The sequence below is a fragment of the Rhinichthys klamathensis genome, unplaced genomic scaffold, assembly GCF_029890125.1.
Source record: "Rhinichthys klamathensis goyatoka isolate OS25496 unplaced genomic scaffold, OSU_Roscu_1.1 h1tg000461l_1, whole genome shotgun sequence".
NCBI lineage: Eukaryota > Metazoa > Chordata > Actinopteri > Cypriniformes > Leuciscidae > Rhinichthys > Rhinichthys klamathensis.
Window position 1 is genome coordinate 50,339 of NW_026606950.1, and position 25,982 is coordinate 76,320.

Consider the following 25,982-nt stretch of genomic DNA (forward strand, 5'->3'; position numbering starts at 1 on the left):
TCTGAGGCCTCTGCATTAAAACACTGGAAAAGAGACAAAATGGCACATATCCAACTATTTATTTCTTAGTGAATTTTTATCTAGGTCTAATGCTTGTGAATTATTTCTTGACTTTCATGACTGTCAGTTCCATCTTTATAATCATCTTACTTCATCGTAGGGGTGGGCGATATGCTAGTAGAAATTCGTCAACCGGGAGAGATTTAGGACCATCTTCTCTAGATGTTGCTGTGCGGTCACGAAAGCTTATCGTTTGCATGCATCTTTTAACAATGCCATTTATAAATAGGTGATTTTAACCTGCAATAAGCATGGAAAGAGTACTCTTTTCGACATGAAGCCGCTGCTCGTAGAGCACGTGTAAAAACTGAGTGCTTTTTCCCGCCTTAATGGGCTAGAACGGTTAAATACACATACTTTTTCCCGCCTAAATGGGCTAGAACGGTTAAATACACATACCTGTGTCAAAATGACCATGTATTTGCAAGTGTAAACAGTAATTTGTCTGAACGGAAGTAAAGAAAACGCACGAGTATAATGGATCTGTGTAGCCGGTCTTAAAGTGACAGCGTCTAAATGCACTGTCGTTATTAATGCTGATCAAACAACAAAAGAAAAAATCTCTCACTGCTCTTGACTGAATCGGTTTCGTAACTGTAATAATAAATGTATATTTAATTTACACAGTGAAGACTATGCAGTGGGGTTTTTTTCAGGTTTTTTTGGTGGTTGAGGAGATTCCCCCTTCCATATGTGAAGCGCTTTGAGGTCCCAGAAAAAGCGCTATATAAATGTAACGAATTATTATTATACATTTATAGTTTTTCTTATATATGCTTGAAATTTTTCAGTTAGGTTTATTTCATTTATCACTGTTTACTGGACTTACAGTAAGCTTGAGAGTTTTTTTTTAGGCTAGTATTAGTTTTTTAAACGATATTGAAAATGGTGATAAGAATTATGAAATTTCAAGGGTGTCAAATATTTTGATATCAATATCATAAAAACCTTATTTAAAAGTAAAAATAAAAATAACTAACTATATCGTTATCGTGAAATAAAATTACTCATATCTTGATATAAGATTTTGGTCATATCGCCCACCCCTACTTCATCAAAAGCATGTTGTATGTGAATTGTCCCTTTTCCTGGATTAATACTGCCATTAAACACTGCAAAATCAGGCTGTTTTAGTATATTAGCAAAACCAGTTCAGTGTTAGGAGACTCTAGGAAACACACAGAGGCGGAGAGAGAGGGAGGGCAGTTAGTAAGGCGCAAACAGAATTAAAGAGAGGGGCGTTCCTCCAGCGAGGGCTCCGCACTGACCGTCCTTCAGGCTCTCCTCCTCTGTGACCGCCTGCGCGCTGGGATCCACCTCCATGGTGAGGCCCACCTCCACTCTGGGGCCCTCAACAGAGCCGGAGCCGTTCAGCTCCGCCGTGGGGCTCTCTTGATCCTGCACCCTAGGGCACTGTGACTCAACCATGCCACAAATCAAAGGTCCATTACCGTCTGTGGCGGCAGGGGACGGAGGACTGGGCTCTTTCTCTTCGGTGCCGTTGCATGCTGGGTAAGGGTTAGTAGGGTCGGAGCCCTCGGTGCCGCTGTCGTAGGGGTTCACGGGGGTGTCGTCCTTCATCTGCTGCTGGAGATCGAGGCTCTGCTCGTCCTCAAGGCCCGGGCTGTGGCCGTTGACGCCGCCTCTGAGCTGAGACCAACCATCTGAGACACCGTCTGGAGTGGGAAAAAGTTCAAAAGTTTTGATTTCAATACAATCTCGGAGTTGAAACGCTGATATATCATGGCGAAAGACTCTAAAGAGCAGCAACAGCAGTCATAATTGATGAAGACAGTAGCTGGAAGCATGTTTTTTTCATAACGACTGGGATGTGGCTACACTCAGAAGAGCAGCAGAGATTCTGCAACACTACAGATATTGCACACATATTTGCGCCAACTGAGCCAGTTAATAATGATATAATTAATTGCATTGACGACTGCTTTAGATTTACATTTACTTTTCAAGAAAATGTATGTGATGTTTGCCTGTGCTTGACGATACAATGCTAAGGTGTTGCTGATGGATGTCGGAGCATTGCTAAGTGGTTGCTAAGGTGTTCTGAGTACACTGATCTGCGGTTGCTAGGCGCTTGCTTACTGGGGCTAGGTAACATTATGGTTTTTCTAATTAATTGCAATCTACGTTTGAACAATCTAATAGTTTCTTAAAATCTCAGCCAGTGTAATTCAATTCACAATTACTCTTAAGAACCGGTTCTGTTTAGTGAATCAAAATGATTCAGTGCATGAACAAATGACTCTATTGAGCCACTCATTTGTATGTTTTTTAAGACAGATTCACAAACTCAGGAGTTTGACAAATCCTTCACTGAAAGAACAGACTGAATCTGTCATTGTGGTTACTGAATCAACATCAAGTTCTCATCACTTGCAGTGATGGAAATATATTAGTGCTGTCAAACGATTAAAATATGTAATCGCGATTAATCGCACATTTTAATCTATTCTAAATGTCTCTCGATTTATTTTTGTCCCATTCTTTTTTCTCATTTTAAGGCACTTATCAACATGGAAAAGTGGATCGGCTTGCTGTGTGCAAATGTTTTTTATTGAAAACAACATTGGCATATACTGTGTTCAATTTCACACTAACATTCTCACTTGGAGCAAATAATCTCTCACACAATGTAACACTGTCCATCAATAAAAGGGTGAAAGAAATACTGACGAGGTCCTGATATTGACGAGGGGTGGAGAATTCGCATCAGCTGTGTGTGTGTGTGTGTGTGTGTGCTTGGCCATCATTAAGTGGTGTTTCAGACTGGACGTGCTGCGATGATGATAGCTCAGTTCACAACGACAAAACACACAGATCACTTTGGTCTCGTCAATGGAACCATTTGGCAACTTTTTAAAAGTAAACTTTCCATTCAGAATCCGTTAATCGCGCAATAAAAAAATTAACGCTGTTAAAATGGGTTTGCGTTAACGCCGTTAATAACACGTTTAACTGACAGCCCTAAAATATATTAATGTATTACAGGATGTATGGATGGAATTATATATTTATTTATACAGGTGAAACTCGAAAAATTCGAATATCGGGCTAATTAAAAAATTCAAGCCTTTTATTTGTTATAATTTTACAGCTTACAGCTATGAAAACCTTTTCACAATATTCTAATTTTGAATTTGGGGTTTCATTAGCAGTAAGCCATAATCATCAAAATTATAACAAATAAAGGCTTGAAATATCTCACTTTGCATGTAATGAGTCGATATAATATATTAGTTTCACCTTTTAAGTTGAATTACTGAAATAAATGAACTTTTGCACCATATTCAAATTTTTCCAGTTTCACCTATGATGTCAAAGCTGTATTCAATGATCCTTCAGAAATCATAGTAAATGCTGATTTTGTGCTCAATTATTATCGGCACTATTATTTTTTATATACAATTTTAATTTACTTTAAAAAAAAATTGCTATATTGATTGAATAGCAATTTGACTGCAGTGTTGTTATTGTTAAATAAAAATAAAACTATTAAAAAATAATTTTTGTTAATTGAAATACAGCTTAAATAAAATAAAAATTGTTACATTTAAAAGCAAACTAGAAATTTAGAAAATGAGAAATGATTCCTTGGCAACTAACTGAAATAAGAAGTAATAAGTAAAAAAAAAAGCACATAACAAAATTACAAAAATCTAAATGAAAACTGAAAGCTAATTGAAAATATGAATAAATACTACAATAGTATACAAATAACACTAAACACTCCCCTTTGATAATTTTTAAAATGAATAAATTGCAAGGTTCCCTATTTAATTTGCAGCATTAGCCTTGAGAGAATCTCTTTAATACACAAGCAAAACACACCCAAATCGAATTCAGAATCAAATAGAGAGCTTGTGAATCAGGAAATGTGTAGCAGCTCTATCGCTTACTGGCCCAAGTCAAGCCTTGCTCTGACCGTACTAATACTAATAATCAAGTGTCTCCCTCACCCAGTGTGCCCTCGGCTGTGATGTCATGCAGTGTGTGACTGCTGGGGACAGATGGGGTGCTGTCGGGCGTCTCCGTTTCATCCTCCTCTTCCTCCTGTCCTCCCTCAGGGCCTTTCTCCAGTCCCTCGATCTCCAGAATCCTCTTCTCCAAGAGCTCAGCCTGACGCTTCTGTTTCTTCTTCATCTTTTTCTTCTTGTTCTTGGACATTTTGGCCATCTGAAGGAGAGAATCTTTAGATTTTTCGAATCTTCTGAACAAGCCATTGAGACAAACAATGCAAATACAAACAAGTTGTTTGTATGAATAACACATGTGGAAGAGTAAATTAAGTCTGGCGATTTCACAGTAATTTATGTGTGAACCTGCTGCTGATAAGCAGCTAATCTCCGAGGAACACTCACTTGTTTTGGGGCTGGAGCTGTGCTCACTGCAGTGGAGGAAGAAGATGAAAACACAAGACAACATCAGCATCTTGTTGCGCACAATCAATGTCATGAAAGCTGGACGTTTCTCAGTAGCTACACAGAGTTCAAAAGTAGAGCACATGAGCTTCTCCAGAGATTCACACTGTGGGAATTTGTCATCCTTCAGTTGTTTAGACGAGCACATGAGTCACTGCTCTCCTTTTAGAAACATCCCGCAGACTTTACGTCACTCTGAATAATGTATCAATGGAGATGTTCAATGCTGAGCTGTCAGAGGAGGTGAATGGATGTGAGGTTACTAAGTTACAGCTAAATAAACCTGCAGACGGTACAACAACAATTTCATAAAATCACATCAATAAGAATATTCTGTAAGTAACAGAGCATTCATAAACTCCCTGATCCAGTTGAAATGTTAAATACAAGGTTTTCGACCAATACATTTCCATAACCTTTCCAGTTATTTGTGATTTCTAGCTAATAAAAAGAAATTTTAAGAATAACTAGATATTCTTATTCTTTATACATTACTGTACCATTCAGTTTGGGGGCAATACGTTATTTTTTTTTATTTTTTTAAATAAGCCTTAAAATGTAATTTATTCCTGTGATCAAAGCTGAATTTTCAGCATTATTACTCCAGTCTTCACATTAAATGGTAGTTGTAATATACACTCACCGGCCACTTTATTAGGTACACCTGTCCAACTGCTCGTTAACACTTAATTTCTAAGCAGCCAATCACATGGCGGCAACTCAGTGCATTTAGGCATGTAGACATGGTCAAGACAATCTCCTGCAGTTCAAACCGAGCATCAGTATGGGGAAGAAAGGTGATTTGAGTGACTTTGAACGTGGCATGATTGTTGGTGCCAGAAGGGCTGGTCTGAGTATTTCAGAAACTGCTAATCTACTGGGATTTTCACGCACAACCATCTCTAGGGTTTACAGAGAATGGTCCGAAAAAGAAAAAACATCCAGTGAGCGGCAGTTCTGTGGGCGGAAATGCCTTGTTGATGCCAGAGGTCAGAGGAGAATGGCCAGACTGGTTCGAGCTGATAGAAGGGCAACAGTGACTGAAATAACCACTCGTTACAACCGAGGTATGCAGCAAAGCATTTGTGAAGCCACAACACGCACAACCTTGAGGCGGATGGGCTACAACAGCAGAAGACTCCACCGGGTACCACTCATCTCCACTACAAATAGGAAAAAGAGGCTACAATTTGCAAGAGCTCACCAAAATTGAACAGTTGAAGACTGGAAAAATGTTGCCTGGTCTGATGAGTCTCGATTTCTGTTGAGACATTCAGATGTTAGAGTCAGAATTTGGCGTAAACAGAATGAGAACATGGAACCATCATGCCTTGTTACCACTGTGCAGGCTGGTGGTGGTGGTGTAATGGTGTGGGGGATGTTTTCCTGGCACACTTTAGGCCCCTTAGTGCCAATTGGGCATCGTTTAAATGCCACGGCCTACCTGAGCATTGTTTCTGACCATGTCCATCCCTTTATGGCCACCATGTACCCATCCTCTGATGGCTACTTCCACCATGTCACAAAGCTCTTATTATTTCAAATTGGTTTCTTGAACATGACAATGAGTTCACTGTACTAAAATGGCCTCCACAGTCACCAGATCTCAACCCAATAGAGCATCTTTGGGATGTGGTGGAACGGGAGATTCGCATCATGGATGTGCAGCCGACAAATCTGCGGCAACTGTGTGATGCCATCATGTCAATATGGACCAAACTCCCTGAGGAATGCTTCCAGCACCTTGTTGAATCTATGCCACGAAGAATTGAGGCAGTTCTGAAGGCAAAAGGGGGTCCAACCCGTTACTAGCATGGGGTACCTAATAAAGTGGCCGGTGAGTGTATATTTATCATATTACAAAAACATATATTTTTTAAACAGTTATGGTCTTTGGATAATATCTGTATATAATGAAAAAGATACCACATCCCAATGAACACTCTGCTAAATTACATTTTTCATAAGTGGCCAGTTGCTATGTTAGATTATAAGGCTCCCTAGTGTCTACATAATCGTAGATTTTGTTGTAATCACTGTTCCTGTTTTGGAGTCGGTAGGATTGTTTTCCTAACAGTGAATCACTTTTTTCTATAGGTCCTATAAAGGTCTGCAACTAAACCCCACAGGCAAACTTCATGAAATTACATTATAGATAATATAATAGATAAAAAAAGATTTCATGAAATGAGACTCAAGATATTCTTGATATTCAAGCAAATAAGAGGTTACTCTACAATAAAAACATACTGCAAGTTTCAGAACTCAAAACTAACTCCCCAGTTTAAAATATGAATTATTCTTTTCTACCCTTTAATCAAGATGTGCTCTGAACAACTCATGCCTGTCCATCAATCACAGGCGCGATACTGATGTTGGATGGAAAATGATAATTTTTTACAAATATTGAACCTTTTTTATGCACTTTGCAAACGTAAACTCCAAGAAACATAATATAAAAATTAGTGCTGGGCAACGATAAAAAAATGTAATCGCGATTAATCGCATTGTTACGCGCAAAATTGAATAATGAATTCTAAAGTAGTGTATTGCGCACTTTTGATTTAAATGTACTGCTACAAAAGTGCAATAACATGTGGTTTGCAAAAACTTTAAACAAATAAGGTGCTTTTATACCAGCAGTATTCCCTTTACACAATATCAATAAAATATTTCTTTTAAATCTTAACTTAAACATTAATGTAATCAAATCAAATATTTAAACAAAGCTATTTGCCACTGCCAGGGCATTACCTTTTATCTAGCTTGTTAAAACGAGTCCAGTTTTCTTTTTTTCTTTTTTTTTTCTGAACAGGTATCTTGTATCAGGGAGCAGCAGAAATAGTCTATGTAGTCAAAGGGTCATGATCACTACTACAGATTCAAGTCGACCAACGTTATAGCAGCTTAGGTTTGGTCATGCCATGCCATGGTTTCCCACGTAAGATTACATTAAACAGAGGTAAAGCCCAATTTATACTTCTGCGTCGAACGTGCATCTCTCCAAAAATGTAACGTCAATTCTACGCGTACCGCAAGCGCTGTGATTGCTAGAACCGCTCCCCGGGTTTCACACTCTCCCTCATGTGTAATTGCGCGTCAAGGGGGACAACGACGCAGAAGTATTATAAAAACCAACGCGTAGTCTATAGCGTAGAGGCTCCGGCGTAAGTCCGACGCAGAAGTATAAATCAGCCTAGAGTGAGGTGAAGTGGTCGAGCACAGGTGCAGCGACAAGCGGGTGCGTTCCTGTGAAACTGTTGCGGTCATGCTCGCCTCACGCACGCGCCCGCGCGTTGCCGAAGTTGAATTGTCTAACTTTTTGTACACGACGCGCAGCACAAATCATTGGAAGAGAGACTGATCCTCGGCTCGCTGTTTGTGAGTTTCCAGAATCTAAATAGTTATCAGGACATCAACAGGAGGGAATTCACATGGCAGAGCATCCCCGCTAAACTAAACGCAGGCCTATCAGGTAAAGTTATGTATGATTTTAATTTAAGTTAAGAAGGCTACAGCTGCGTAGCGCACAGAAGCCGGTGCCATGGTTACTATCCATGGAGCGCCTGTCATTCACTTGCGGAGCGCCGTCTCCCTTTCTGTTCACCTGAGAGAACCTGCCAAAGCCTCTCCATTGCTTGTTTGGGTGGGTTATTTGCTGGCTGACCAACATCCCACCCCTCCTGTGATCATGGTTTGACTGTAGGCCTATGTGTATTCAGAGCCAGTGAGCAACGGACTTTCTAAATAATAATTAAAAAAACTGCGTTAACGCGCGATAAAAAAATTGTCGGCATTAATTAATAAATGCGTTAACGCGATAATAACGCGTTAACTTGCCCAGCACTAATACAAATCTGAAACTGCATTTCATGACCCCTTTAACATTTTGGGTATTTGTATATGTTTCAGCAGCATTTTAGCTGGATTACTGACCCTAGTGGGAACTCTATTAATAATCTAAACGTTGTTTCTCTTGCATATCTGAGAGGAGATCTTGGGGTCACCTGCGGATCCAGAGGGAGGCGGAGCTCCAGATTTCTGCCACTCTGTGGCCTCCGCCGCCAGTCTCTTGACATACGCCTCATTCACATCCATCAGGATGTTCTCTGGCTTTATATCAGTGTGAATGATCTTACACTTGGTGTGCAGGTAGTCCAGGCCTTGCAAAACCTAGAGAGAGAGAGAGAGAGAGAGAGAGAGAGAGAGAGAGAGAGAAGAGAGAGAGAGAGAGAGAGAGAGAGAGAAGAGAGAGAGAGAGAGAGAGAGAGAGAGAGAGAGAGAGAGAGAGCGAGAGAGAGAGAGAGAGAGAGAGAGAGAGAGAGAGAGAGAGAGCGAGAGAGAGAGAGAGAGAGAGAGAGAGAGAGAGAGAGAGAGAGAGGAGAGAGAGAGAGAGAGAGCGAGAGAGAGAGAGAGAGAGCTGAGAGAGAGAGAGAGAGAGAGAGAGGAGAGAGAGAGAGAGAGAGAGAGAGAGAGAGAGATGAGAGTGAGAGAGAGAGAGAGAGAGAGAGAGAGAGAGAGAGACATGGGGAAAAAACCCAGTTGTTAATTGCATTTGACTTTCTGTACAACCAAACTAAATGACAATGAATGAAAAATATGCACCTGTCGAATAATGCTCTTGACACACGGCAGAGGCAGGCCCTGGTAGTTGGACTTAATAATCCACTTCAGCAGATGGTGGCCGAGGACTTCAAACACCATACACACATCTGACAGAGCATGTTTAAGGGAAATGATGCTGAACGTATCTCTGGAGAACAAAACTCCAGCTCTTCTGGGAACACAAGCCAAAAGCCCCAGCTCACTGCGAGCTGTTCTCCAAAAATAAGAGAGCGAACTGAATCTGGGCAAAGCGCCGAGTCTCACAGCTGTGGATCAAGAGATTGAGCGGCAGCTGAAAACTGCGCCTAAAAGCAAATATAGAGTACACTAGAACGAAGATTTATGCATGTATGTAGGCAGTGTTCTCAGTACTGAAAGGATACGGGTCCCGTTCACGCCTGAGATCTTGAAGTCGTCCAATAACTGCACCACTTTCTCCCTGCTGGATCATTCTGGTCTGTGTTCCTGACCTGAATCCACCAGATGGGGGGGATTGGAGAAAATAACTCTCAGACAGATTTACAGGGAACATTTCAAAACCATTTTCTTTGGTTTATTACGACATAAACAGTGTTCTCATTCCATGAAACTACTTTCCTCAGGCCATGTGGCTACAACTGACTATCACTTTTTTCCACAGCAGTGTGGCACACTCTCAAATTCATCTGACACTAAATGGTCTTGCGAATAATTCATCGTAATGGTTTCTATGGCAGCGCTGGTGTCGGGGTAACTCACCGCTCGCAGGAGCTTGATCTCATCGAGTGCTGTCTCTGTGTAGTGCTCGGCGCTCTTAACCACTTTCATGGCCACAAAACGCTTCCCTCTGCAACCAAAACAATAAATTACCTCAAATACATAAATGGGATTACTGAAAGAGAAAAACCATCAGGTAAGTGAACATACTGTGTGTCCCAGGCAAGCCAAACAGTGGAAAAGTGACCCCATCCCAGCTTGCGGATTACGTGGTACCGCCCATTGAACAGGTCGCCTATTTTCACATGGTGATATCCACCTAGAAAATGTTGGGGTTGTTAGAAAACACTGCTAGAAACAAAACATCTGGAATTATTTGAAAATCGGGGTACAAAATGAACACTGGTTATCTATTGATTTATTCAAAAATTCATTCAATTTATTTAAAGATTTTTTAAAAAGAAAACCTTAAAGGGGTCATATAACGGTACATGCACTTTTACAAGTTGATTGTACTGAAATGTGTGTTGGCAGTGCCTGTACACAACCATCATATAATGATAAAAATCCATCCAGTGTTTTTGTTTTAATCTCCTTATATGTTTTCCCCTGCCTCAAATCGAGCCGTTCGACCGTGTGACGTCACAAGCTCGCACGCCCCTCCCACGATTGTTGATTGACAGGAGTGTTTCAACACAGACCCGCCCTCGCTCGTGAGCCAGCTGTCAATCATAGTCCGCGCGGACCGGCGCGGTCATTGTTGATATGCTGGAGCACTGTCTATGAGCAGAATGGCGTCTAAGGGTGTACTCACACTAGGCACGGTTGCCATGAACCGGGCCCGAGTACGATTGTCCCCCCCTCCCCACTCCCCCTCTGGCCTGCACTCACATAGGGTTTCAGCATTCGTGCCGGAGCACGCTTACGTCATTATGGTGCGTGCGACGGTTTCGGGATAAACAAGAAGAGCAGCGCTCTCTGAACACAATGGAGTCCATCGCTCTGTTTTCTTTGTGGATAATTTTGTGTCGTTTGGTCCACGGTGGTCCACAGCCTGTTGTTAAACAGATGCGTCGCCTTAGTGGCGCGAAAATTTTCACGTAATCGTGCTGCTCGTATGAGGAGGTTTGCAAGGTACCAGCTGAAGTGCAGCAAGGACTTTGCAGCTTTGATTACGGACTGTGTTGGTTTTGGAGCGTCGCAAAACCATGACGTCACTCGTCCTGTTCCGTGCTCCAGCACGGTTAGCGCTCACACTGCATGCGAACCGCGCCCGAGTCCAACTGAACCGTGCTCTGGCCCACCTCTTCCAAGCGGGCCAGGGCCGGCTAATCGAGCCGCGCCCGGGCACGGTTCGGAGCACTCACACTAGTCAAAACGAACCGCGCTTTGGTGGTCAAACGCACTCGGGCACGGTTCAAACTGGCTTAGTGTGAGTACACCCTAAGCGATTGTGGTGTTCTGTTCTTGGGTGTAATAATGAACACAGTCATTTTAATGTTCCTAAATCCGAACCGCTGAAGACACAGTGGCTGAGTTTGTTTTTCGAAGGGAATATTCCCCACGAGCAACGTCAATGCTCTCATGTTTGCGCGAATCATTTCACACCAGACTGCTTTATAAACGAGGGTCAGTATAAAGCTGGTTTTGCTAAGAAGCTGCTCATGATAAAGGATCGGTACCAGATATTCGTGTTCCTGCTGAATCTCCAGAAGAACTGAAGTGAGTGTAACGTTTTATTAAACTTTATATTAATATATTAATCTTTGCAAATCGCTAGCTGCACGCTTCACAATGAATGCGTCTAAGGTTTACACTCAGGGTACATTACGGCATGTTTTCTATGTACGACATTCTCAATATAATTCATAATCCCACGTTACAAACGGTGTACACAGAACAGAGAGGCGGGGTGAGCAAAGCTCATTATCATTTAAAGGCATATGCACTGAAACGGCGTGCTGAAAACAGAGCTGTTTTTGACCATGTTTTCTTACAATACTAATGAGAATTTTTAATTAAAGTATATTACAAACTTTTAATTTAGACCCTAAAGAATCATATTAGCTTGAACAAAAATGGCATTATATGACCCCTTTAAGCAGTTTGGCATATTCCTTAACTATTGTTTCTAAAGAAGAAAAAAAGAATACAACAAAACCACTTCGCTGCTTGCTTAATGCTTTAAAAAAAGACGTGGTGAGAACAACATGCAGAAAATAAATACATAAAACAAGAAAATTATATAATGGAGAGGATTAGATTTTTATGATCAAGTCAAGGTTATAAAATGTTATACAAATTAATTATTCATGATCTTTGTTCACTGATATAATTTGTATATCAAACAAATTTTCAGAGAAACAAAATATCACCCATTATAACCCAACCTGGGATTTTATCAAATGTTTACTTTGTTTGAATTATTTATTCCAATAAAAACTATGACTGATTTAATATGTATGCATGTTTTTTCAAGTTCCAGGTTTGTTGTGCTTGTTTGAGGGTTGCACAATATGGCAACAAAAATCATATTGTGATTATATATTAATATGACTATAAAATAATGATAATTATTATTAGGATTATTATGATAATGATTTTTATTGCATTAAAAACATATTAAACGAAATAAGAAATATTGCGTTTGTAATAATAGTATTTCACTGTAAAGTAAAAAAAAAAATCTAGAATGTAATAAAAACAATAATGATATCAATTTTGAATACTATTAATTGTAAATAATTTTAATAATTATATTTTTTCCAGTACAACTGAAAGCTTCATTTCTTAATTTTCAAACATTAAACAGGTAAGCTTTAATTTTGTCTGAAAACCACAGGGAACCCTTAAAGTTTCTCATTTGCAGACAGCAGATTTATAAATGCTTCTCATTACAAATCTAGCGCATTTGGTTTATTTTTTAGTTTTCACTCCGAGTCACTGAAAACACTGGATCATGAGTTAATTGTGTGCAAAAAGATAAGTGCTGCGCATCAATCTATAATGTGCAGCGCATATATTAATTTCATTAAATTGCAGCCTTTGTGATTTAATAATCGCACTAAACCATATCGTGATTTTGATTTTATTTCGAGGAATCGTGCAGCCCTATAGCCAAATGTGGCAAAACATTATTTTAAATCCTGTTTATAATTCTATATGTGCAGTGTTTTCCAAATAATTACCTAGACTGTGGCAGCCCTAAGTCTAATCTGAACCACCACAGTTTCATAACGAACTGAAAATATTATACAATTTCTCATAATAGTCTCTAACGTTGTTTTGTGCCATTGCTTTGTTAAAGTATTTGTCAAAAGAACTAAAATCGAAAGCGCGATATCCCATTGTGCCCTTACCAAATAGCAAAATCACTGCGATTTAATTAAATAAGCACAATGGAAGTGCACACATTGCGTTTCCTGCGTCTCAGAACGGCTCAGTTCACAGGGAATGAATCCAGTGAACTCCATCTCTGCATGTGCTGGGAGTTTAGCATGCATTCGGGAGTGTAGCGGGCAACAGTTACGCATTTTCACACATGCATAATTTCCAACATTTTTGTGGGGAGATGTTTACAGAATTTCACTCTATTTGTAATGAGACTCGTTTTTACGTTTTAAGTCTAGTTTTCCGGCAAAAAATAAAAGCTCAACTGCAGTTTCCGTCAAAATAAAAGCATTTTTAAAAGGGTTTTTCTCCTGCACATGTAGAAATTAGGTAGAAATTAAAACTGTACCGCAAGGAAATATATATATATATTTGTTTTAACAGTGCATTTGTTTAATAATATATGGCTATGACTGTTATAGGAATAATAATATAAATTACTATATGATTATTATTATATTTATATTCTAATAGGCTTTATGCACAGCTTCACTACTTCCTGAACTTCAGCCAGCTCCTTTGTTTCCTGTCTGCCATTATTGGACAAACTGATTAATCCAGGTGTGCCTGATTATTGTTACTGAGGCCAGGCACACCTGAATTAATCAGTTTGTCCAATAATGGCAGACAGGAAACAAAGGAGCTGGCTAAAGTTCAGGAAGTAGTGCAGCTGTGCATAAAGCCAATTGTTTCACTTTCTAAAACACCAGTGTGAATGTAACTTAGACTGAGACACTATATCACAAATTAAAAGAAGGTTAAGTCTGAAGTTAAGAAGGTGCAGTGCGTCAATTCACCAACTTTTTTCTTTGTTCAATTTGCACACTGAACATGGGTGGGAGCTCAAAGTGAACACCAGACTGATTAATTTAGCTTTAAAATGTACAAAATTTCCCCCCTAGAGGGAACGAGGTCCACCCACCAGTCTCACAAAATCCTGTGGGAAACACTGTATATGCATATAATATGCTTTCACTGTACACATGAATCTCTCCCAGTACTGTGAGAACAGGACTCCTACCCTTGCAGTAATCATTAGGGTCCTCTTGCTCTTCATCATCTGAACCCAAGATCTCCTCATCTTGCTCCTGCAGTGAGTCAGGCTGCTGCGCGGCTCCCCTCGGGTGGGGATCAGGCCTGGAAGAACCAAAGCTTATCGTTAGAAAACAGATGCAACAACGGCCACCTCGGGCTCCGGCCAAACGTCTTCACACATCTCATTCTAGATGCGCTTCTAGAGGTTACGGGAAGGCAGCCAAAAATAATCCAATGCCTTTAAAATGCTGTTATTGGCGATAATTGAAAATCCTTTGTGGGGTTTGCAGCGTTTACAGTTTAATAACACCATTATTTTGCTATTGCACCATATCATCTATGGATGTCCACAGGGGCTTCTCTAGTGTGAGGGTCAGACATTTATGAAACCTATAAATCAGTGCAGGTGCAAACCGAAGGGACTGCAAGGATATTGCAGAGAGTCTGTCTTCTCTGGTGAAGGAAATCTGAAGAGGCGTCAAGCTAAGCGAGATCATAAAGAAGTCAGTCGTCTTGAGTCGCGCTGCTGCAGCAAACTTAAAGGCATAGTTCACACGAAAATGAAAATTATGTCATCATTCACTCACCATCATGTCATTCCAAACCTTTCTTTCCCATGTGGAACACAAAATATGACATTTTACAGAATAATATTACGAAAATATGAAATGAAAGTGTCCCTCGTACACTCCACAGAAGAAAGTCATACTGCATGCACGAGGATGATCATTTTAATATCCAATTTAAGCATTTAACATTAGAATGAATAATACTGATCCTGCTTTACCAAGACAAGTCCGAAGATGATTTATAACACTTTATATATATATATATATATATATATAAATATAAAAAAAATATTTTAAACTTGCTACATCAATTCCTATGCCTATTTTGTAATTGCAATAAAAAGATAAAGTACATTTGAATGAGAGCATTTTAATCACCCATGTCCTGTCACCATGTCATGATACAGTATGTAGGTCAGTTAAGGATTTTAGGCACAAAAAAAGGGGCTTGTGCCAATATTCAGAGCGACACTACAAGACCAGACACTATACAATTTTGTCAATCTGATTGTTTTAATCATAGACTTGTGATTCATGAATTCTACCTGCATGGTATCTAAACATCTCGTTGACCTTTTTAATATCTTGCTGCTTGCTGTGTTATGTCTCCTGGCTGGCAGCACCAGCAGTGGGCATTACTGCGATTAGATATGCAGCTTTGTGCCGTTCCCGCTGATGAGCTCGCCTCGCTGTGTAGTGTAATCTCTCTCAAGCAATTGGCAATTTTCTGCATCCTAAACTGGGCTCTCAACTGCAGCTTGGAAGTTTGAAAGTCCAAAATAACATAAGCCATTACAAGGACACTTTCTGAATTCTCGATATGGCTCATGAACAATGCGCAAAGAACGTCTGAAGCAGCGGATTAAATGTGCTGAAGATCCCACATCAGGTTTGTTTCTGTTCGTTTTAAAATGTGAAGCTATACATCGAGATTATGGTCTAAATGAACAGGTTGAGAGGGAAATAAAAATTGTGCAGGAATTAGGAATAATAAATGCAGTTAATCAGAACAGCCTGACTCCAGAACAGAGAAAAAGCTTTTCCACAAATCCCAGACAACGTCACATATCACAGATTGTTCTCACAAACATGCAATTGTTTAATTGAGAAACGGTTATCTCTGTCTGCTTGCCAACTGAATCAATATTGCGCTTCATGCGTCGATGAGTATTTCAATAATGAGGGCACCACCAGCGACAAATACACGGCACACATCTACTTCAGATCCCTGGGATTTACAAATTCTGCTCTTGTCACTTGTTGATTAGTTTTTGATTAATGCAAGCAAACTTTGCAGTTAGCTAAAAAACAGTACATGTATTCTAATGAACATGTTATTAGTCCAAAACGATTGTGTAGTTTGTGCTAAGGGCTGAACTTGGAGGGTGTTACAGCAGAAAACAATTAATTTAGTAAGATCACAGATAATTAGAGGCTGTGCTAGAGGGAGTTAATTAGTGGAGGTATGCATGAATGCTACGCTGGTCAGAGGGGAGAGCTGCATGTATGTACGTACACACACACACACACACACACTCCACGCTCAGAGCAGAGCAGATGTTGAAGCACAGCAGCCCTGCCAACCCCTACTGATCTAATCTTAACTCCTATAGAGAGCTCTCACATACAGGGCAGGGTGATATAGTTAAAGTCCCCCTGTAGTCAATCAGTTTATCCATTAAAAATCATCTTTGATCACCAAAATTACATATTTACACACTTTTTCCTTTTTCCATGCCTTACATTGTCTTGAATGTAACTCATTTAGAATACGCAGTTCTATGAATATGCAAATGAGCCCCGCCTCCACTCACTCACTCACTCACTCACTCAGAGATCCACTGGTTGACGATCACATGTTGATCTGATTGGTTACAAGGTCGTTTGTGACGTCAGAAACACCAGCGATTTCAAACCGTGTTTTTGAGACTGTCTTTGGTTCACTGCAGTTTTAAGCAGAAAATACTCAGCAATGCTGTCGACTTATGAACTTACACATGGTTTGTCTTAAAGCATATTAAAAACACCACATAGACATATAAACAACATTAAAAACTTGATTTTCATCCCAGGGGGACTTTAATATTCAATATACTTGTTACAATTTTGCTGGCAAAATCAAATTAAGCAAACTTGTGATTTTAATTGCATTAAAGTCACCATAAAAAGAAAGTTGCAATCAAATGTTGTGACAGAGTGAAACGGCTTCTAGAACATGAAGAAAATGTAGAGCAGGACTTGATTTAGTCAATGAGGATTTGATTGGATGTTGTGGTTTGCTATTGCTGTGTGATCTCATGGGTTTCTCACGGGTTTTTGATTAAAGATTATGAGGTCACATGAATTGAAAAAAAAAGAAGATGATGTGCATGAATACGTCATTTACAATAAACACTTCAATATTCCATGAAAAATAGTCCATTTTGATTTCATTGTGATTAAGTTTCCTTTAGGCTGTCATTAGTCAAGTGTACAGACGGATGTTTTAGGTTCTCAGGCAAGCTCCATCCATCGGCCACAGATTGGTATCGGTAGATAATCACATTCTATGACTTGATCGGTAGCCACTAAATTTGTCTGATCATGAACTGATCGCAATCTGATAGCATAAAACACGAACAAGTTGACAGGGACTGTTGAACGTTAAAGGACGCAAAACTCACTTTTATATGGTGTTTGCATAAATGTGCATAAGTGTGAGGACACAACCACCATACAATGAAAAAAAATCAATTCACTTTTTTTTTTATCCTCAAAAAGTCTAAACAGTCTCAATCACGCCGTTTGCATTTTCTGAGCAATACGATGTCATATTGCTCATTAGGGGTGGGAGAAAAAAATCGATCCATCGCGATTCTCTCTCCAACGATTCTGGATTGATTCTGAGCTTAGTTTTTAACCAGATGTACGATCAGGGTTCTCAAGTCTCAAGCATTGGCCGTGAGACACACGCAGTTCAACCAGTTCACACGCTCACACGCCACACAGTGTATTTCTCACGCTGAAAAGGCAATGCAAACCAAGTTGTCCTGCAAGCTTTATACATAAAGTTGTATAAGAGGCGCAGGCACACAAAGTGAAGTTTCCTGCCGACAGCGCGTCCGCATCTCGGCCAGATTGCGTTCGTTACTATGGCAACATAGATCCGTGTGTTCGCGGACTTCACGCAAGTTGACGGACATATTCTCGGCCACCGCGACATCGCGCGAACACACGTCGTCATGGAGAATGTAAGTTGGAAGAAAGCTCGCCTAACATTTTTAGGCTAGAAGTAGAACATTTAATAGCCCCTCGTATACATTATTGATGCAGTCAAAAACTCTACAACTACTTTGCAACCAGGCCAGAAGCTTTGATTCAGTTTGGCTAGTTATCTGAAACTAAGGGAAATGTTATGGGAAGGAATTAAGATGTATTTCTTAATTTTATTTTAAATTATATATTATACTGTATTAATAGTCTTTCTAGTTACATTAAGGCTACGTGTATTAAAGCAGAGTGCCCTGGGTAATATTTTATATCCTGTCAAAACATACTAATCATAGCCTAATCCTAGCTATTGCATTTGTATTTTTCAAAGATGTCAGGGAAAAATGCAAAAAGATTTGTTTTTCCAAACTGTTTGAAACAATTTGTTATTTGTAATTTTGAAATATAACATTAAAGAGTAGGCCTATATTTGATGTGATGAATTGCTCTGTCATTTATCAGATTTACCAAGTGCTATAATTTCAATTTGTGCTGGTTATTGAACAATGGGTAAAATTGGGGGCGGGGATGGGAGGGGGCGGGGCTCCATTAAGGCTCCTCCCCTAACCGCATGTGATCTCACTCCAAGCTTTTGATCAAACTTGAGAACCCTGTGTGCGATGACGTTGAGTTTGCTTTAGAAACACCCGTATTCTGCTTCCTTCCAATTCCTCACACACACATACACCACTCGAACCTTCCGTAAAATAATCTTTCATAAAGTTCGGAAAGGTTGAAGCGAATTACAAGGACATTCACAGGCTTCATTGCACAGGATACGCTGTGAGAAACGCGCGCTTTCTTTGATGTTACACTTGAAGTGTGCTGTCTCGCCCGTCGGTATTTTCCTTACAAATGCTCTACGAAGTCATCATTTATGTGGTTTGGAATGCAGTGGACTTATTTATTTAAAATATGAACCTCACTAACAGAAGGCTGCTTTCAATTTCAAATGCTGACGCGCGCTTTGTTTGTGAGACTGCTCGCGCATGCGGCTGTGTGACTCCGTGTAGTGGTTTAATGTACCTGTGCAAAATTAACGTAAACACAGCCAGTTATGTCTTAAGGGATTAAACGGACAGGACACACCGCATTGCTTCTTTTATTTCAAAAGAGATGCGTGCGTGAATGCAGCTTAATAGATCTCCCGCAGTCTATGATGTAGTAAAAAAACAACAGTAAAGATGAAGAAAAATCACTCACAGTTCTTGAATGGAAAACGTTCGGATAATCTATAGGCTACTGAAAGCACTTTTTGTTTGTTATATTTTTCTATGCTCCTCTTTATTATTTGTTATATTAGTTTAAAATTCTTAACATACAACTGTTTTAATAAAAAGTAAAAAATAGTAATTATTTTTTAAAAAGTACTTAATTACTTATGTAAACTAATGAATTAATAAGGGGGGGAAAGGTAGATAAAGAATCGTTCTGGAATCGGATCGTGACTCCCAGAATCGGAATCGGATCGTGAGGTGACCAAAGATTCCCACCCCTATTGCTCATGGACTGTCCCGTATTAGCATATTTTCGCCCTCAGCCATTTGTATAAATGTCCGCCAAGGCAGCACTTTATGTGTCGTGTCGACACCCCACACGGAAGAGAGAGGTGGGGTGAGCAGTTGCTCCTTATCATTTAAGAGACATGCACCGAAACGGGTCACTGTGAACAGAGCTGTTTTTGAGGAGGTAAAAAGGGTGTTGTTTTACACAACCATTGAGTAATTTTAATCAAAGGATGTTACAAACTAGGGGTCGACCGATTATCGGCGCCAATATTAAGCATTTTTATGGTTATCGGTCATTTTCAAAACCGATTTGCCGATAAAATAATTTTATTTTAAAATGCGCTATATTTGGCTCTGACGCAGCCACCTTTGTCGGAACTCACCACTCTGTAGACTAGACTAATGTCCCCGCACATCTGATTTGTTGGGAGTCACGAGTCCGGCCAATCAGCGCGGAAAGCTGAGGCACTGAAAGTGTTGCACTCACACCGAGAGAGCACTCGCTGACTAGAGCTGCTTCACTGATCACGCTTCAGTTGTCTCTCAAAGTTAAGGCAGCAGCAGACTTTGCTGAAGAAGCAATAGATTACTACACTGAAGTTGCAAAATACCTCAATATAATAGAGCCCTGTGATTTCCGCGATGCAGAACAGACGGAGTCCCGGAATCCAGTCATAAAAACGGTGCTCACGGAATTTGTCAACTTTGATGAATTAATAAAAAGCAGGTCAGTACAAATCAAACCGCAAAAAGGCTATTTAAATATGAATCCTGCGTGTCTCTAACGTTAAATGAATGGCGCAGAGACGCGTGATTTCAGTTACCACACACACACACACACTGGAGCACGCGTGACGCTTGCGCTGTTTTCAGCCTCAGCCGCATCATTATATGAGGACATGATTGCATAAACATCATCTCCAGAGCCGCTTAGTCACTTCATGAGCTTTTTAATGCTTCAACTGAGAAAAGTTATCGACATATCATAAACACACAGAAACTCAAAGACCTCCACGGCAACCCGTCAAAATAAAAGTTCGGTTTTTCACAAGGCCCTAAAAATTAAATTTTTGTTAAACTGTAAATACATTGAATAAGTTTGATTTTAATTCATTAGAAATGCTTTTTGATTACTAAAATTTTATTTAAAGATTAAAATAGAGTCTTTAAGTTTTACAAAATGTTTACAAAATGCTGCTGGGTGCTCCCTGCACTTTTTACAAGTTATTATTATTATTATTATTATTAATAACAGTTCTCAGATTCAAAGATATGTTTAAAATCATTTAAAGAAAGTATTTGTCAAAACCCTTTGTTATTCTTAATTTTGACATTAATTTACAGTTTTACACCAGACATAGCTATTATATATATATATACCGGTTCAAAATATCGGTTATCGGCAGGGTGGGAATTATACCGCGGCCACGCGGCCATGGCCGCCGTTGCCCTACACTTTGGCCTTCATGCCCCGTGAAAAAAAAATCATCGTACGGCCACAGTGGCCTGTGTGCCCTGGCCCTGTCCAAGTTCCATGTATAAAGCGTCAGTGTGGCATAGTGGGCCACCCAAGTAGTCTCTGAACTTCAATTAGTTCGTGGATTCGCGCAGGTGCAGTGTCATAACCAGTGCGTCGGCGCACTGAAGCGTTTCTTTTCCCCATCGCGTTCCCATTCATAAAAAACTCCTATGCTGTCGTCATGACAGCGATTCACAGAACAACGTCACTCACGGCTTTTAGCTCAAAAGTGTGCAGATTTGGAGAAATATTTATATATTCTCAGTTTACATCAGATTTCTATTAACAGGAATAATGTTTTATTGAATTGAATAGAATGGTATACTATATGAAGCCATACTATAGTAGCCTATGATGTGAGATAGAAATTTAAGTCATTAAATTCAAGTTCACGAAAACTTTTCCCTCCGCTGCGACTGTCAGTCATTCTCCATTCAGCATCAAACAGCGCGTCGCGTTCGGTTACAGATAACCCTCTCCAAGATGATTCAATGTTAATATTATTATACTTGATCTGTAGATAAAGCTCTATGGTTTTGCATAAAATGACTATCTTGCTGGACTGTATTGCTGTAACTTAATCATGTTACTTTCTATGGTGTGTCTGTTAGATCACAACACTGGAGCACTATGTTCTTCACGCGCACAGTAACTGAAATTTAAAACTCTTAAAAGAAAAGGCTCAATAAACTATTGCATAGATAGATACTGTATAATACACTACGCATCGATATCGATATGTCTTTGTGCTTTGAACTTTTCAATGCGGACTCGACGCGCTGCGCGCTGTGACTGTGTTGTTTCAAGCGCATCATTCTGCGCTCGGGATGCGCATAAGCGCTTTGTGTCACACTGTGTTGGATCCTTTCATAATCATATAATACTTTTGCGCAATGAAAGATTCTTAATAGCCTTTTTTAATCTGTCCTATCTATCATATGTTGCTGCCTCATTAAACAGCTGTGATATACATTTAAAAAAATGTCTTAATTTTATAGTAGCCTAGACCAGCCTTTCTCAAACTTTTTTCAGTCGGGGCACCTTTCAAAAGTGCATAAAATCTCAAGGCACCCCAGTGTAAAATATAAATTAAAAACACTGCATAACCTAAATGTAAATGCAAATGTCCTGTTTATTTAGACAGAACAGTAATGAACAGAGCATAATACGAACTGTAAATAACAATAACAATAATAATAACAACTTTACAGGGCTATCACTTTTGTGAAAAAATCCTGATCGATTTTTGAGACATAAATGTTCATTGAATCGATTGTAAAATCGATTTTCCATGTCTAAAGACGTTTCCATTTTCAGCGCCAAATATAGGCAAATCCACGGACAACTAACAGGCATTAGCACGAGCGTAAAGAGTGCGCTTGAGACGCGCACAAGTCAGCAATATTTCTGATGATTTATTGGCATGAAGTTTCGTGCGCAATGACAAACAGGAGTGCAAGATTCTCGAAAAACAATAAGGAGAGTGGACTGCCATAACATCAATGAAAAGCATTACTGCAGGCTTCAACATGGCTGTGTTTACGATTAGAAATGTCAAACAAATTTCGCCTACGTAGGCGATTGTAGGCCGGATCTGTATCTGTATGCATGGGACTGTCTGAATACCGGCAGAATTCACATTTTTGTTGTAAAAAGAGACACATTATGCAGAAGTATAGTATAGTTTGTATGTGTGTGTGTCAGAGCCTGCAGTTGCTGTGTGACGCGCGTGTCGTGACGAGCTGGACGCGCTCCGAGAGAAGGCCGTTAAAATCGATTCCCTATTTTCGGTTTCGATACTTGTGTTGGTTGGTCCGATCGATTGTGCAATCGATTTTCGAACGTAAAGTGACAGCCCTTTTGCAAAGTAATTCACAAAATAATTAATCAGAGACACAAATGCCATACAACCGTAAGGGCTCAAACATATAGCCTAAGCCTATCAATGATAATACTGTGGTAAAAAAAAATTATTTGCTTATAATTAACATGACAATGTGTACAAAACTAAAGTGGCCTAAATTCACGTTTATTTTTTACGTTTCTGTCAGTCTGAGGTGTTGTTGCTATAACGCGTTGCTATGGGTTGCGTCAAGTTGTGTGTGTGTCTTGCTTCGGTCTTGTGAGACGGATTTTTATGGTTAATTTTATATATATATATATATTTATCTAAAATGAATTTACAATTTTATTAATACGTTCATATGTTTAAAAAGAAGAAGAATGTATTTATGTAAATTCAAATATATATATTTTTTAGCCTACATAATTTTTTGGCGGCACCCCTGACAAAGTCAGGGGGCACCCCAGTGTGCCGCGGCACCCACTTTGAGAAAGGCTGGCCTAGACTATATATAAAATAATTGATCTTTCTGATTTTTATCTTGTTTTTCATTCATGTATTTAACAACAATACAAAGAGCAATGTGTAACGTTTTACCAGATTTAGTGCTACACTTATTGTCTCTTATTTGTTCCCCAGTAAATAATGTTTTTTTTCACTAAATGTTCAGATTTGATAAAATTATTGTACACTTGTGATTTTTCTAGACTAAATTTTACTGCTGAGTTATCCACTAATCTAGTTTATAATATAATTTTTGTCATGATTGGTTATGATCATTTTTTTTTTTATTTGTTGTTTTTCTTTATAATGAAGTTGTCTGTATTAAGTAGATTGTGTTTAACACACAAAAGAGTGATTATCAGTTCAACACAGTTATAGAAATTCTATTTGATTTTTTTTTTTAACTGCGCTGGTATGCAAAAAAATGCATCTAAAAATTCATCAGATTGATGCTTTAAAATATGGAATATATAAAATTTCTTACGGGGAGCATGCCCCCCGGACCCCCCTAGAGGGGTAATAACCTTCTCACCTTTTTCACCCCTGAACTGTTTTCATGCCTGATTATACATAAAATATTATATTTTCTGTCTGATTTTCTCTTTATCTGAAGCCAAATCAGATCACAGAAGGTAAAAAAATTATTTTTGATTTAAAAAAGTCATAATCCGTGTCTTATTCCAAATTAGGATGTTATGGTATCAATCTGAATGGGAAAACCATCGAATTGTACTCAATGGCCTTTGTGCCCTGTCATATGGCTTTGGTGCCCCTAAAAAAAAAGAAAAGGTGGAGGCCAAATGGCCTTGCCCCTAAAATTACATAATTCCCACCCTGGTTATCGGTCTATTTGACCTGTAATAATCGGTATCGGCATCGGCCCTGAAAATCACATATCGGTCGACCCCTATTACAAACTTTACACAAAGACCCTAAAGAATCATACCAACTTGTGGAAAATGGGCATCCGATGACCCCTTTAACATTCAACAAGGACTTAATACTGCTTACCAGAAAAACTGCAAGTTTAAAATCCTGAAAACTTGTTTTATTCAATATACTTATGGACTGAAAATGAAGCGCATTTAATTCAATGATAGCCTTTTGAAGTGTAATAATCACAATATGCTGTATTGCGATTCCTGTTTTTCCATCCTCAAATTAAAGACCTCATAAAATGATAATTAAAACTTTTCTGGCCTTGAATTTGATCAAACTGAATTGAAGACTTTTTAGGGATCCGCAGGGACCCAGCAGTCCATTTTTGCAGATTTATTATCTAATTTAATAAATAATAGAATTGCAGCTACAAATTACAATACATCACCCTCACTGTAAGATTGTTCAGATTGTTCTGTCATTGCTAAAAATATATATATTTTTAAATCTGTCAATGAGAATTTTTATTGGTTAACGCGACCTCTGGGTGGAATAATCACGTTTTGGTTTTAGAAAGAGTGTAATGACAACAGAGCCGATCCTCCCTATTCCCACACTACGCAAGCTGCGTAGGGCCCCGCAAATTACTATGAGATAATTAAGCGGAACTATAGACCAACGCTACTTTTGCGTCATCGAAGGGTAACGCCCCCTTTTGGGGGAAAACAAACGGATTCCCCTGAGAACAGAACTCGCTCTAGATCTGCTAAGTTTCTTGATAGGAAAAATGGCACAAACTTAAATAAGCTACTGGATACGGGGTTACAGAGGTGTCCCTTTGAAATGGTCGAAAACTGGATTAATGACCCACGCAGTGGCCAAATATGGACTATTCAGACATCTAACGTTACCACTATCTCGTGGAATCACCAAGTAAGTAACGTTAGCCTATTTTTTTGTCATTAACACTCAAAGTATGACAAACTAGACGATGAGGCCATGTCACTTGGATCATATTTAACTTGATTTAAGCTATTGACATAGTTTTGTTGTCGACTAGCTATACTAGTTACTAGTTAGAAAGACGAAGCTGCTAGCAGCTAACGTTACGTGATTAGTTCTCACTAGGCACGCTATCTTAGCTGTTAACTGATTTTACTGTTGAAATAGTGGCAGGCTAGGACTAAAGTGGACTTGGCTGGTTTCTGCTTGTGTCTAGAAAGTGCTTTAGGCCTAACTTATATGACTTTTCGACGAGCACTGCTCTGGGCTATATGTAACAACACGAACGGCAGTAGATCAAGCCTTCTAAGCTAGATAAGATAGCGTAATGTCACAACATCCAATTTGATAGCCCCGTACATACATGCATTGGTCCTATACATATTTTGCCGTACACTGTAAACCTTTTTACAACTTTCAAAGTCCTAGCACTTTCTAGACACAAGCAGAAACCAGCCAAGTCCACTTTAGTCCTAGCCTGCCACTATTTCAACAGTATAGTATAGCTAGTCGACAACAAAACTATGTCAATAGCTTAAATCAAGTTAAATATGATCCAAGTGACATGGCCTCATCGTCTAGTTTGTCATACTGTGAGTGTTAATGACAAAAAAAATAGGCTAACGTTACTTACTTGGTGATTCCACGAGATAGTGGTAACGTTAGATGTCTGAATTGTCCATATTT

At 39.3% G+C, this 25,982-nt stretch overlaps 1 protein-coding gene across 1 annotated transcript in view; it reads right to left on the minus strand.

The window, feature by feature from the left end:
* srpk1b (SRSF protein kinase 1b) overlaps window positions 1–25,982 on the minus strand; it is a 55,914-nt gene that overhangs the window by 6,830 nt on the left and 23,102 nt on the right. Inside the window, 10 exon segments of the mRNA XM_056236690.1 lie at window positions 1,329–1,736; window positions 4,035–4,251; window positions 4,437–4,462; window positions 8,504–8,669; window positions 9,102–9,208; window positions 9,485–9,544; window positions 9,547–9,571; window positions 9,840–9,927; window positions 10,008–10,116; window positions 14,209–14,324. Coding sequence (XP_056092665.1) covers window positions 1,329–1,736; window positions 4,035–4,251; window positions 4,437–4,462; window positions 8,504–8,669; window positions 9,102–9,208; window positions 9,485–9,544; window positions 9,547–9,571; window positions 9,840–9,927; window positions 10,008–10,116; window positions 14,209–14,324 — 1,322 coding nt within the window.